At 36.8% G+C, this 11,580-nt stretch overlaps 1 protein-coding gene across 1 annotated transcript; it reads right to left on the minus strand.

The window, feature by feature from the left end:
* Window positions 1-2,897: 2,897 nt before the first annotated feature.
* On the minus strand, window positions 2,898-4,537 carry LOC131065030 (uncharacterized). The gene is made up of 2 exons (XM_057999395.2): window positions 4,102-4,537; window positions 2,898-3,499 (listed from the first exon to the last, which is right to left on the minus strand). The coding sequence occupies exons 1-2, from the start codon at window positions 4,535-4,537 to the stop codon at window positions 2,898-2,900; spliced, it is 1,038 nt and encodes a 345-aa protein (XP_057855378.2).
* Between the last annotated feature and the right edge of the window lie 7,043 nt (window positions 4,538-11,580).

Raw genomic sequence — 11,580 nt, forward strand, 5'->3', positions numbered from 1 at the left:
TTCTCCCTAGTTATTATACCCTCTCCAAATCTGGTTGGCCATACGAAACTCATTCATCTCTCTTATTCTTCTTAGACCCAGACCTCCCTTTCTTATTGGTTTACAAATCTTATCCCATGCAATCAAATTCATTCTCTTCTTCTCCTCGACCCCTATCCACAGAAAAGTTCTTTGAATTTTTTCAATTGCCTCTCCAAACTTGGCAGGAATTCTAAAAAGGCTGATGGCATAAAGAGGAATACTTTGAAGAGTTGATTTCAAAAGCTGAACCTTACCAGCTTGGCTAAGAAGAGAGCCTTTCCAACCTGCTAACTTCTTATGAAATTTGCTCACCAAAGCTCCCCAGAAAGTATCAGGAGGATCTTGGCATAAAGGGAGCCCCAAATAGGAAGCAGGAAGACTCCCCAATTGACACCCCAAAATGTTGCTTATTTTTATCTTTCTTCTTTTTGGAGTATTGATGAAGTAAACAAAACTTTTAGACCAATTAAAAAGTTGCCTAGTAGCAGACCCATAACTATCCATTGCTTTCTTTAAACTCCTAGAATCCTGCATTGAAGCCTTCCCCATAGTTATAGAATCATCCACAAACTATTGATGGGAGCAGACTTGATCCGCTGAAGATGGTTTCAACCCACAAAACTCTCCCTTCTCAACCAGCTTTCCAATGCATCTCCCCAGACATTCCACCATGATAATAAAAATAACCGGAGATAGAGGATCTCCCTATCTGAGTCCCCTTGAGGACTTGAAAAAGGGGGAAGGAGACCCATTAATTAAAACAAAAAAAGAAGCAAAAGAGACTAATTGCATAATAAGACTGATACTTCTAGAAAAAAAAAAAAAAAGCCAAAAGAACTTTCATCACAAAATCCCAGTCCACTCTATCATAGGCTTTGGATATGTCAAGCTTCAAAAGAAAGCCTTCTTTTTTAGAACTAGACAAAGAATGAATGTTTTCATGGACCAAAATTATTGAGTCCAAGATTTGTCTTCCAGGGAAAAAACCACTTTGCTAAGGAGAAATGATAGAAGGAAGCAGCTTCAAGATTCTAGAAGTAAAAACCTTAGAGATGATCTTGTAAAGAGAGTTGCAAAGGCTTATAGGTCTGAATAGATCCATGGAATGGGCTCCCATATTTTTGGGGATAAGAGCAATAAAAGTGCCATTTACCTCTTTCAAAATTATTCTAGCACCAAAAAAATCTTTCACAACTCTAGAAACATCATCTCAAACAATATGCTAGTACATTTGAAAAAAGAACATGGGAAAACCATTTGGGCCCAGAGCCTTGTTACCTTCAAAGGAGTTGACAACTTTCAGAATCTCATCATTGGAAGGGATAGTAGTTAGATAAGAGTTCCGATCCACCTCTAGGATAGATGGGATACAATCCATAAGGTTCTTTTGAGATTGCAGATCCAAATTCTGATCCTTAGCAAGGAGGTTGGAGAAAAACTCTATGGCAGCCTTTTTCATAGATTCTTCCTCTTCAACAATTCTATTGTTAACTTTAATATTTGGTATCCTATTGATGGCCTTATGTTTTAAAGTGGACATATGAAAGTATTTAGTGTTTCTATCCCCTTCCTTCAACCAGACATTTCTTGAACTTTGTTTCCAGAAAGTTTCTTCTTTTGCTATTATGTCATGATATCTCATAAGAATTTCATCTTCAACATTTCTTGAAGTATTAGTGTATCCATTATTCTAAATCTCATATTGAATATCTTTTAAATCTTAAAGAACAATGGCTTTTGAGGTAAAGAAATTCCCAAAGCATTCCTTGTTCCACCTTTTAACATTTTCTTTCACAAACTTCAACTTTTTGAACACTTTATACATAGCATTACCTTTAATTCTGACCTGCCACCATTCCTTTCTTTTGCTTTCCATATCTAGGTGTTTAGTCCATATTCTCTCAAATCTATAAGGGAAGTGTCTTCTTCTCTTCTTGGCATCAGTCGTGAAAGATATAGGATAGTGATTCGATCCTGCCCTTATGTGAGCAGATAAAGAACAAAAGTAAAAATTAAACCAATCCAGAGAAGTAAGAGCTCTATCAAGTCTAACCTAAATTAAGTCCTCATCGCTCCTTCTATTAGTCCAGTTGTATTTAACTCCTTGCAAATCCAGGTCATGGAGAGCATTATTATTGATAAAGTCCATTAAATCCAATCTACTATCTAGATTGGTTTGGCTCCCTCCCTTTTTCTCATTTTTCTTGAAAGGGGTATTGAAGTCCCCCATAATCATCTACCCATCTTCAGCAAACCTACTTCTTAACAAGGATACTATTTTCCTTAAATCACTTTTGCTAGTCTTAGTGTTAGAAGCATACACATTAGTTAAGACCCATGAGGTGCTCTCTTTCAAATGCTTAAATCTAATACAAGCTAAATTGTTGTTTTGAATCAACACTTCTCCCTCTACAATATTTTTATTCCAGAAAGTAACAATACCTCCCGAGGCTCCTTTTGAACTACCACCACTAACTCCTCCATTACTAAACATTTTCAATCCTTCAACTTTTTCCTTTGACATTTTGGTTTCTTGAGTCAAAAAAATATTTGGGTTTTTGTCTCTAATCATACTTTTAATTAAATCATGTTTGTAAGGATTATTCAATCCTCAAATATTCCAATAGATGATCTTCATAGTTTTTTAGAAATACCTGCCTCAAAGATGGTTCTTTGAGTCTCATCTGCTATGTTCTTGCTTGTTTCCATAGTCCTCTTCTTTTCATTTGAATATCTTCCTGGAGAAGTATGCTGAGCTCCCACATTCCCAAGTCTACTTCTGGTATTTTTGGTTGAAGTATTATTGTTGTTATTGTTATTATTCTTTTTTTTGTTCTTATCTTTCTTTTATCCTCCATTATTTATTCTTTTTCTTCCTACTTTGTCTCACTCTTTCCCAATGCCTTTTTGATGTCTTCCTCATCTCCCCATCTTGGTTCATTTTCCTCTGGAAAAATCAACTTTACCTGAGCAGGAGAGGCTAATGAAATCTCTGATAGCCCTTGTTCAAGAATGTTATCAGGTGGTGCATCTTGGATCCAACCTTCTCCATTTTCTGACTCAAATGAACTTGGTACTGAATTAAAATTATTTCCCTCCTCTTTGTTGTCTTTGGATTGATTATCTCCCTTATTCATCTTACCGTTATTTCTTTTCTCACTCTTACCTAAATTTTGTTCTATCTTATCCATTTCCTTATTTTGGGTGCTGACTTGTGACTCTCTTTCTCTATCATCTGAATCCTTTCCACTCTGGTCCTTTTCCCGATGGGAGATCTTTTCATTATCTCCTTTCTTTGTTTCATTTCCCAACTCTCCGAATAACACTTCCTCTATCCTTCCAACCTGGGGTTGTTTCTCCTGATCTAGTCCATCAGAAGGTGATGGTTTCAAAGAGTTGTCCACCTTTTTCCATACTTTATTTTGGGATTGAGATTTGACTAGATTACTTGGGCATTTTAAGCCCAGTGCCCTACTTTCTTACAGTGAAAGCATGTAAAAGGGATTATTTCATAAACAATATTCTACATCCATTTGCCAAGTTTTGATTATATCTCTATTTCCTCTGGCATATCCATTTTGGGTCCAGCTCCTACATAGATTCTGGCATAAATAATTCTTCTTCTAGATGTCGTAACTGGATCAATGGAAATAAGCTCCCTGAAAGCATTGGCTATTCCTACAAATACATCTTCCTCCCAATATTCCATTGGGAGCCCAGGTAACTTTATCCAAACTAGAACTTGGACCACAAACTTATCCTCTCTTCCCGCATTAGGGTACCATTTCTTTGCCCAAGTACCATTGCAAAGGATATTTTTGTGATCCTCCTCACAAGAGAAAGAAAATGAAAGACATCCCTTGCTAATAGCGACCACATCAACTTGACCTTTCAAGATCCATTTCCTCTTAACAAACCCACGAACAACCTCAATGTTCGGTATCGTCCCAAAAAATTTGCCAATCAAGGTATTTTCCATTCAAGCAATATTGTGATCTATAATTTGGTCAGGAACAGAGATAGAAAACTTTCCCTAAGACACATTCAAAGTATTTTTAACTAGGGGCAAGTACAACTTACCTTTAGGTTTGACCCCAAACAGGGAGGACCATTTACCAATGTGTCTCATCAATCTGGGTCCCCCCTTTAGATCCCTTGAATTCGGATGATTCTTGAGATTCTTCCCATTAGATTCTTTTCCTTCCACTATGTCCTCTGAACTCCTAGCTACTTGCTGTCCTTGAACTGCTTCAGGTTTGCCGATTCCCAAGTTTAAATTTTGAACCTGACCATTCCCCTTGTCTGCTACTATCTGGTCCTCTCGTGATCTGGGGCCTCCTCCTAGGTCCCCTGAGTCCAAAAGAGCATCAGGATCCTTACCATCTAAGCTCTCCCCTTCTAAAGGGCTCCTTGAATCTCCTGTTGCATGTTGTCCTGTTGCTGAACCAGTTTTCCCACCCAAAAAAATTGAATTTTGGGCCTGACTACTCCCCTTCTCCTCCTCGCTCCTCTCCATGTTTAACTTCTTGATTTCATGGTATGTTATTTTCCCATCTTATTTGGATTTTATTTTCTAAAGCTCTATTTCTATAAGATTTTGATTTGTATTATTGTCGTGCCCTAGTTTTTTTCCCTTTGATAGAAATTGGATTTGAAACCCGACACATACCAAGGATTACCTTGATATTTATCGGATTACAAATCTGACCCAATTCGTATCATCCAAGTTTTGTTTCATGGTAGGGACAAGACTGTATGTCCATCACACACCATGGCATGCATCATGGTGTGTGGTAGGCACATACCCCTTCACTTTCACCTCTTTTTATTGTTCATGGCGATAATGGTTGGGCGAAGGTATTACCCCAAATCCTCACCACAACCTAGGACTATGGTGGTGATCGGGGCCATATCCTTGTCCCACCCTTTGTTCTTCCCTTCATTGCAAGAGTTTGTGGTGGTTGGATTTGTAGACGTATAAAAATGACCATATTCTTAAATGAATATTTTATGTTCATTTCTCTATTTAATTAAATCCAATTTAATTAAAATACCTGCATTCCTCTATTTAATTAAGTAAATTACTCAATTTATTTAAATTAAATTCACTATACCATTTAATGAATAAATCATTTTATTCAATTAAATTCCCCCTATCCACTTTTAATTAAATACAAATTTAATTAAATATTTATCCTAAATTGAATAAATCTAATTTATTTAATTTCCCCAAATTGCAACCAAATTGAATTAAATCATTTAATTCAATTAAATCCTATTATCTCTCCATCCACTTGCATTTTCCTACATCTCCCACTTGCCTTCCTAAACCCCTTTCTAATCCCTTCTAGACTCTTCTAATCGCTTCTAATTAGCCTAACCCATCTTCTAAACTTTGTCACATGCCTAAACAAGGGGAGGTCACTTCTCAAACCCTCAAAGTCTTTGATAACCATTAAAGGCTTCAAACCTTCAACCACTTAATTCCCCAAAGTCTTCATAACCATTAATGGTTAACTGAAACCCTCTTACATGGTTAAAGAATTTCTTTTAACTCAACCTTCATCCAACCCAAGGGTCTCATCAAGCATTTAATGCTTTGACCATGATTATCTCTTAATCATTTGCACAAAGGTTTATCCTTGGATTAACTCTTAATCCAGTGGGTTATCTTAACTTAGACTTGACCCTTACCCTCTAGATAACCATGAGGTCTTCTCAAGCATTTAATGCCTCCAACCCCTTCTCTCAACCCAACCCTATGTTGACACTTGTCACCATTTCATTGGTGCAAATTACAAACATGGATCCCCAACTTTCAAACTCAACCCTTGATCAACTCTTTCAATCCTGACCATCCATTGCCCTATTTTTGCTATAAATAGAGCTCTCATTCCTCCATTTTGAATCATCCTCCAAATTTGTAGTATCACACTTATGCTCAAATACATTCAAGCTTTCATATCATTTTTATGCTCATCATTTTAGCCTCTCTTTTAAATCAGGAATTAGTCTAAATATGCATGTTTAGAATAATTTCTTTATCATTTTAGCTCAATCATAGACTAATATATCATGTTAGGATAGTATTTATACTAACCTTGTCATCTTATGATCTAGTTTATGGCATTTCTAGAATCATGCATAGCTTAGGATGCATTTCATTCTAAAATCTATCAAAAACATCCCTCGTTCTTACATTTGCCATCCCTAAACCATTTTGCTCAGTGATCTGAGAGCAAAAACATTGGTTTGAGGGACATTGTAAGATAGAGAACCATGAGACCCACTTTGGGAAGCTGAGTAATACTTCATTACTCCATAGCTTTTACCAAGAAGTCCTGTGTGTGTGTGTGGACAAGTCTTTTAGAATATTTTCACATATTGAGTTCTATCAACCCGCTTTTCCCGCATACATTTCTGGTGCCCACCGTGGGGCATTACCCCATATATCTAATCGGTTTTGAAATATATCCACTTTTGCAGGTATGTGAAAAATGAAAATCAGCACGTGGGAAACATTCCCTGGCGCATTCGGTTAACAGTCTAGCGCATCCCGCTTACTGTTTAGTGCGTGGGGTCTATACTCTAGCACGTGAAGTCCTTTCTTTAGTGTATGACTTCCACTAATCTTTTCCTGTAGGTATCAACGCGGGAGAAAAATAGAGTAGCGCATCTGAAAAATAGTTTGGCACGTCGGGTCTGTTAGATAGCGCATCCAACTCGTTGTTTAGCACGTGCAGTCTATTCTATGGCGTGTAAAGTCTTTTCCTTAGTGCATCATATTTCTAACAGTTTTCTGTAGGTATCAATGCGAGAGAAAAACAAAATAGTGCATCGGAAAAATAGCTTAGCGCATTGGGGGCACATAATAGCGCGTAGGTGCTTTTTCTTAGCGCATCCGTGCAATAGTTTAGCGCATAGAGTTGGCAGAGCCAAAAAGTTATGACAAAGTCAAAAATTAGGCTTGTGGGAGGCATAATATATATGGAATATAATATTTAAGTATAAGTGACATTTCCTCTTCTCTTTTCTCTTTCTTATACTCTAAGTTATATTCCATATAAATTGTTAGGATGTTTGAGAGGGGTTTCAGACCTCTAGGAGTTATAATGCAAAATCTAGTTTTTGGAAGATCTTCCAAATTTCAGACTTAGTCAAATTTCAGGGCATTTCAGGATCAAGATTGTAAAATTTGTAACCAAGATCAGAATTTAGGCTTGTGTAAGCCCACACTAACATTTGATCACTGACTGTGTGCAGGTTCTAATATTTTGTGTGCAGGGGAAGGAGCAAGTTTAGAGGCTTTAAGTTTCTTTTTTACTTTCTTTCAACAAAAGTTGGTTAAAAAGAACTCACTCTCCTTTTTGCAAAAGTTAAAATAAACCTCATCATTTCATTTGGATGCATAAAATGAACTTCATGCCTTCCTTTTTGGTGTTTTAAAATAAAACTTCATCTTTTCTTTATTGCAAGGTAAAAAGAACAACAAACTTCATATTTGCTTTCTTGCAAGATTAGAGGAAAAACACTTCATTTTGGAAGCTGTAAAAAGAACCAACAATCTTTACTTTGGCAAAAGTTTTAAAAAGAACCTCACCATCCTTTGGTGTTTAAAAGGATTCACTTCATTTTGCAAAATAAAAGAACCTCATCTTCATTTTGTGCAAAGCAAAGAGGGAAAACTTTCCCCTATCGACTTTAATTTTGTTGACCAAAATCACGATTTACTTTGTTGACCAGGCTTGTTTTACAAAAGTTTTGGAAATACACACTTTGCTATGAAAGGTTAAAAAGAACATCATGCTTGTTGGAGCAACACCTCCAAATAGAAGTTAGCAAATCATTGTCTTGAAGGCTAAAAAGAACAACTTGATTGCCTTGTCTCGAAAGTGGAAGGTATATGCTCTCCCCATAACTGGGTGACCAAAAAACCAAACCACTCTTAAGCTTTCTGTACTTCAAGCATTTACATCCTTTAGCAGGCCTGCCTTCCTAAGGGGTTGAAAAACTCTTAAAGCCATTCTTTGGCCGGTGTGAAGGGAACAACCTAAGTGGGGAATGACTTTGATGCCAAGTGTTCCAACCCACTATAATCAAAAGTGGAAAGTGACGAAAGTCCTTTTCAACGGTTGTGCGCAGCGATTAACCTTCCCCAGTATCCTCGAGATACGTAAAGTCTTTGTTCTAAAGGTTGGGAAGCCTCCTGAGGGAGTTTATCACTGATGGCCGAACAGGAAGCCTGATTATGAACCTTAGCATTAGAAACTTTGAGCTAAGTCAGTCGTCAAACATTGGCAATATCATAGTGCAAGGGTGGGGAAGAATCCGCCCCCAAGATCACTCACCATATATCTCCCAAGATAACTACTCAATTGTGAAGCAATTCACTTTGAGTTAATTTCTAGCAAAAGCCAAAAAAATGGGCGCCCTCTAGGGGGTGACAAGGCTGTTTGATCTGACAGAGTATTGAGACTAGTGGGCTTTGATATTGTCAATGACCTTTGAATAAATAGTCTATCTGATGTGTCTTTTGTTGTAGATCAAACCAATGATAACATTGAGGATTTGAACACATCCTCAAAAGAATATACACTCAATGTTTAGCATTAGAATGATCATTGTCTTCATGTGTGCTATGTATTCTTGTCACAAATGTTAAAATATCTTGCAAAGTATCCAACAATCAAAATTCAAAAGTCAGTTCAAACAAGGAAAAATCATAAAGTGGAGAAGATTTCCATATCCAACAAAACATCTTTTGAGATGGTTATCAACATTTCATCTATCTTTAGGAAAGACTTTCATCCAACAAGATTAGGGGAATACCAAACCAAGTAATCAAGATTTTATCTATTCAACTTAGTAAGCTTGAGTATCCAAAAAGAAATCATCCATCAAAATCACAAGTGTTAAAAATTCCAAAAATTGCAAAAAAACAAACAAGTCAAAATATATCAGAGCAGTTTAGCATGTGAGAGCAACTTCTTAGCGCGTGGGGACCATCTTTTAGCGCATTAGACCTTCACCTTAGCGCATTAAGTCTTAACATTAGCGCTTCATAGAAATCCAATTCTAGTAGTTTCAAGTAGCGCGTTTTGAAAATAGTTTAGCGCGTTGAAGCATCAACTTAGCACGTGGAAGCCAAACTTTAGCGTGTAGGGTTTAACAGTTAGCGCATTGGTGGCCCATATTGGCGCATGATCTTTTTGAACCAAGGCAAAAGAAAAATAAACCAGTTAGCGCATATTAGGGGGCAGTGTAGTGCGTGGAGTCTTTTCTATAGCGCATTGATAATTTTTTTTAGCACATCTAGTCTCTGGCTTAGCGCATGGTCAAAACTCAGAAAACCAAAGAGCAAAACAAACCTTTCTAGAAAAAGTTTTCAAACTTCTTGAGTATCCTTTCAGGTCCAATATCAAACGCGATCACAAGAAATCAAATCAAAACACCAGAGAAATCATTTCCAAATCAAACAAGTCAGTCTTAGAACAAAATTTGTCAAATCCAAAACTAGCTAAAGATAAGACTTTATCCTATCAAAATCAGGTATTATCATCACCTTGATCAAAAGGTCCATCATCTAAAGGATTCTATCAAACAACATACCAAGTTTAAACCTTAAGTTGTCAAATAAAGTTTCTATATCGGGAGACTTTATCCATATCATTTGACACACTTTGTCATGAGGGGGCATCTAAACCTTCATTTGATAAAAGTAGACTTAAGTTTCCAAATGAAGTATCTCAATACAAACATCGAAGGAAACCATTGATCATTTGTGTATGACCACTCCTCATATTTTGAGAAGAACAAGTCTTCATCACAAAACTAAGTTAAAGAAGAGACAACCTAGTCCTAGGGCCCTTATCAAAAGGAGTAAATTTCTCTACGTCAACCTATCAAAAGCATCAACTTTGATCATTCATCATCAAACCAAAAAAAAAAAGAAGGGGAAACCTAGTCAAAGGAAATGAGTCCTAGCATAAATCAAGATCACGATATCATGGCTCTCCAATCTAATCCCATTTTTTATCAAGATCCCACCTATCAAGAATCTTATGATGATCCCCTAAAATTTTGGTATTCCATCCACGATGACCCTCTTTCATCTCAAGAGCAAAGTCCCATTCAACATCCATCTCTTAAGCAAAATCATGATATCCCTTCCATCTCCTCCACTATTCTAATTCAAAATCAAGAGAAAAGCACAAACTCAAATGATCCTACTCCAAGTCAAGATCAGGATCAAGGAATCTCTTCATCCTCCAAATCTATCTTAGGTCCTTTCATTCCAAAGTCAATCTCTTCATCCTCCAAATCTATCTTAGGTCCTTTCATTCCAAAGTCAAACTCTTCTTCCTCCAAATCTATCTTAGGTCCTTTCATTCCACAATCAAACTCTCCATCCCTTTCATCCATCTTGGGTCCTTACTTCCCTCCATCCACAAATCCATCACCTCAAATGATCCATAAGAAAGATCAACAAAGGCACACAGATTTTAACTTCTTTCAACCCTCTGTCTAAACATCTTTCCAAAACTATTCTTCTAACATTTTCTCTATCTATTTAGGGTCCTTCTATTCCAAAATTCAATTTTCCTCCATCTCTTCATCACTTCTCAAGTACCAACACTCATCCTGAAAACATTTCTATCTATCCTTGCACAACTCTTCAAACATTCTATCTATTATCCAACACCTCTTTTCTATCCTTTTATCCCTTTCATTCAATCCTTTGCATAAATCCTTCATCTGTGAAATAGGAATTTGTGTCATTTTGTCACATCTTGCCCATGTTGGAATCTATTGTTCAGTCCTTTTCCTAGATATCTATTCATGAAATGCTTCAGAATCCAAGGTTGTTCCTCTTTAACATTTTCTTTTGGTTGGGATACACACTCAATCCAGAAAGAACCACTTATCATATCTTGGTACCGACATCTTCTGATTACTATATCTCATACACTTAATTGATTGCTCTAAATCATTGTGATCTCTTAAATTGAAGACATGGCTAGTGAAAAATCTAAAATCTTGCTTCAGCGCCACTGTAATTATCAGACCCATGTAAGTTTCATCAGTTACAAGCCAATGCAAGAAAAATAAAGAGAAAAAAAGAAATATCAAAAGCATGAGCAAGAAAATGAATATCAAGAAAAGGAAAATACAATGAAATCCAATATCATAATGATTGGCTATGGGAACATGAAAGTAACTCCATTGGGGCTATGGACGCTTGGCTGGCAATGGAGCAATATTTGTGAGATTACAGCAATAACCTCATCGAGGCTATGGATGCTCGCAGGTAGCGAGGCTCTATCTAGGATGCTTTTGAAGTCAAGATAACTCATGTAGCTAGCCATGCTGGATTTTGAAGATTACAATGATCATATGAGCCAGAATGAACCCACTTGCACACACATGGGTAATCAAAGACTAAGTACCTTGATCCAATTTGGGATTCTTATTCCCTTTTGAGTCTGCTTCATAGTTGCTAGAAATGTTCAGTTGAATTTTCCAGAGGTTCCAAGTGTGGGTTGGGTCTCTATCTTTGAA

Source organism: Cryptomeria japonica, chromosome 11, assembly GCF_030272615.1.
Source record: "Cryptomeria japonica chromosome 11, Sugi_1.0, whole genome shotgun sequence".
Classification (NCBI taxonomy): Eukaryota; Viridiplantae; Streptophyta; class Pinopsida; order Cupressales; family Cupressaceae; genus Cryptomeria; species Cryptomeria japonica.